This window comes from Anolis sagrei, chromosome 12, assembly GCF_037176765.1.
Source record: "Anolis sagrei isolate rAnoSag1 chromosome 12, rAnoSag1.mat, whole genome shotgun sequence".
In the NCBI taxonomy this organism is placed as follows: domain Eukaryota; kingdom Metazoa; phylum Chordata; class Lepidosauria; order Squamata; family Dactyloidae; genus Anolis; species Anolis sagrei.
In genome coordinates, this window is record NC_090032.1 from 6,737,576 (window position 1) to 6,740,456 (window position 2,881).

The 2,881-nt window shown below is 53.5% G+C and overlaps 1 protein-coding gene across 1 annotated transcript; it reads right to left on the minus strand.

Annotated features, from left to right (window-relative positions):
• Positions 1 to 225: 225 nt before the first annotated feature.
• LOC132764141 (heat shock-related 70 kDa protein 2-like) lies at positions 226 to 2,571 on the minus strand. The gene has a single exon (XM_060758001.2). It carries the CDS (start codon positions 2,219 to 2,221, stop codon positions 284 to 286), a length of 1,938 nt encoding a protein of 645 aa, XP_060613984.2. The 5' UTR covers positions 2,222 to 2,571; the 3' UTR covers positions 226 to 283.
• Between the last annotated feature and the right edge of the window lie 310 nt (positions 2,572 to 2,881).

Consider the following 2,881-nt stretch of genomic DNA (forward strand, 5'->3'; position numbering starts at 1 on the left):
AATCACCCCTGACAGATGGCCATCCAGCCTCTGCTTAAAAGCTTCCAAAGAAGGAGCCTCCACCACACTCCGGGGCAGAGAGTTCCACTGCTGAACGGCTCTCACAGTCAGGAAGTTCTTCCTAATGTTCAGATGGAATCTCCTCTCTTGTGTTGTATGGGAGCAGAACTTGAGATTGTTTGGCTCAACCAGAGGGACTCCGGTCGATAAAAGGATCAGGCCATATTTGAAACTCCAATTTTAATAAGCCCCAAAGGTGGTACAATGCACTCTGGCGGTGATTTTATTCCATCTCCTCCTCAGGCTGAGCCTTGTCTTGGTCTCCATCCACCACCGCAACCTCTTCCTTATTTTCTCCAGATCTTGCTTCTTCCGCGCTTTCGCTTTCGGCAAGGGAGATGCAGATGGAACCCCAGGCTTCCTCCAGATCCTTCTGCCGCTGCTCGCACTCTTCCTTCTCTGCCAGCGCGTTCCCCTCCAGCCAGGACGTGGTGCTGTCGCAAATCTCCAACATCCTCCTCTTGGCCTGGACATCCAGGACTTGCTCCTCCGCCACCCGCTTCAGCTTCAGCGTGCAGGACTCCAAGGAGTTCATGGCTTCGATGTTGTCCTGCTGGGATCGGTCGTTCACTCGGAACTCTTCGGCCGTTTGGATGATCCGCTCAATCTCCTCTTTGCCCAGGCGGCCTCGGGTGTCCGAAATGGTGATGTGGTTGGAGTTCCCCGTCTCCACGTCCTTTGCGAAGACCGTCAGGATGTTGTTCTCGTCGATGGAGAACGTCACGGTGATGACCGCCGTCCCGCAAGGAGCCGGCGGGATCCCGGTCAAGGTGAAGGTGCCCAAGAGGTGGTTGTGTTTGGTCAGCGCCCGTTCCCCCTCGTAGACCATGAACAAGATGGTGTCTTGGTAGTCTTCGGTGGTGGTGAAGTCCATCGTCTCCTTGGTCGGGACAGGAGAGTTGCGTTTGATGACGGTGGTCATGACCCCGCCTTGAGTCTTGATCCCCAACGACAGAGGGGTGACGTCCAAGAGGTACATGTTCTGAAGTTTGGTCATCCGGTTGCCAGTCAACACAGCAGCGTGGATGGCTGCCCCGTAGGCCACGGCTTCGTCGGGGTTGATGCCTTTGCACAGCTCTTTCCCGTTGAAGAAGTCCTTCAGGAGCTTCTGGATCTTGGGGATACGGGTGGAGCCTCCAACCAACACGATATCCATGATCTCACTTCGACTCACCTTGGCGTCCTTCAAGGCCCGCTCCAAGGGTTTCAGAGTCGCTCGGAAGAGGTCGGAACAAAGATCCTCAAAACGCGCCCTGGTGATGGTCATGTAGAAGTCTATCCCATGATACAGAGCCTCAGCGGAGATGCTGGCACTGGAGCAAGAGCTCAGGATGCACTTTGCCCGCTCCGCCGCCGTCTTGAGCCGCTGCATGGCCCTTTTGTCCTTGTGGAGGTCTTTCTTGTGCTTTTTCTTGAACTGATTGGCCAGGTAAGACACCAGCCTTTTGTCGAAGTCCTGCCCACCTAGGTGAGTGTCCCCAGCTGTGGCCTTCACTTCAAAGATGCCATCTTCGGCGGAGAGGATGGACACGTCGAAGGTGCCTCCACCCAGGTCGAAAATGAGGATATTCCTGCTCCCGGCTTCCTGGTTTTTGAGGTCCAATCCATAAGCAATCGCGGCGGCGGTGGGTTCGTTGAGTATCTTCAGGACTTGGAGTCCGGCGATGGCCCCAGCATCAATGGTGGCTTGGCGCTGGGCATCGTTGAAGTAAGCCGGGACAGTGACAACAGCTTGAGTGACAATGCATCCCAGGTAGGCTTCGGCTGTGTGCTTCATCTTGGTCAAGATCATGGCTGAGATCTCCTCAGGGTAAAAGGTCCTCAGCTTGCCCTTGTGGACCACCTCGATCTTGAGCTTGTCCTCGTGGTTGGCTACGGTGAAAGGCCAATGCTTGATGTCCTCCTGGATGGTGGCGTCATGGAAGTTTCGGCCGATCATCCGCTTGGCATCGAAGACGGTGTTCTGGGGGTTGAGGGAAGCCTGGTTTTTGGCAGGATCGCCCACCAAGTGCTCGCTGTTGGTGAAGGCCACATAGCTGGGGGTGATCCGGTGGCCTTGGTCGTTGGCGATGGTCTCGACCTTGTCCTGGTGGCAGACAGCGACGCAAGAGAACGTGGTGCCGAGATCAATCCCGACAGCCAGGGCATTTTGCTTAGGCATGGCTATGTGCCTTTTGAGGGTAGATGATGTCAGACTCGGAGGACGGGAAGGAGGTAGATGTTCCCATAAGACCTCTTTTTGGTGTCCTTCTTGCTCTTCCTTTCTCTCCTCCCAGGGCTTAGGTCATTCTAAAGGTGAAAGATGGGGGCGTCTTTCACCTTTGCTGACAGCCAGGCATTGCTCCTTCTGTCTTGGCTCAGTTGACTCTTCAAAACTCCTTCTGATGACTTCATCAGGACACATCACAATGGAGAGGCTTGGGTAGGCAATGCTGAACTGGCCAGCCTCTGGACTGCACATTCTGGGCTCTATGGCCTCCAATTAGAGAGGAAAATCAAGATATATGTGAGCTAAGCTACACCAGAGAGAGGATAAGAGAGCAAATATTATCAGTGAGGATGAACAGACAAGCTAAGGGAGGCTGCAACTGCAGTTCTTCATAATTCTTATCTCTCTATCCATCCATCCATCTTACTACTTGAGGATGCACCCAAGGATCCTCAAGCGGTGGATCTATCTATCTATCTATCTATCTATCTATCTATCTATCTACCTACCTCCCTACCTATCTACCCATCCATGGCTGGTCATTTGTACAGATATATAAACCCATTTTCCTACTTCCAACAGACCTCACTACCTCTCAGGGTAGAACAGAAG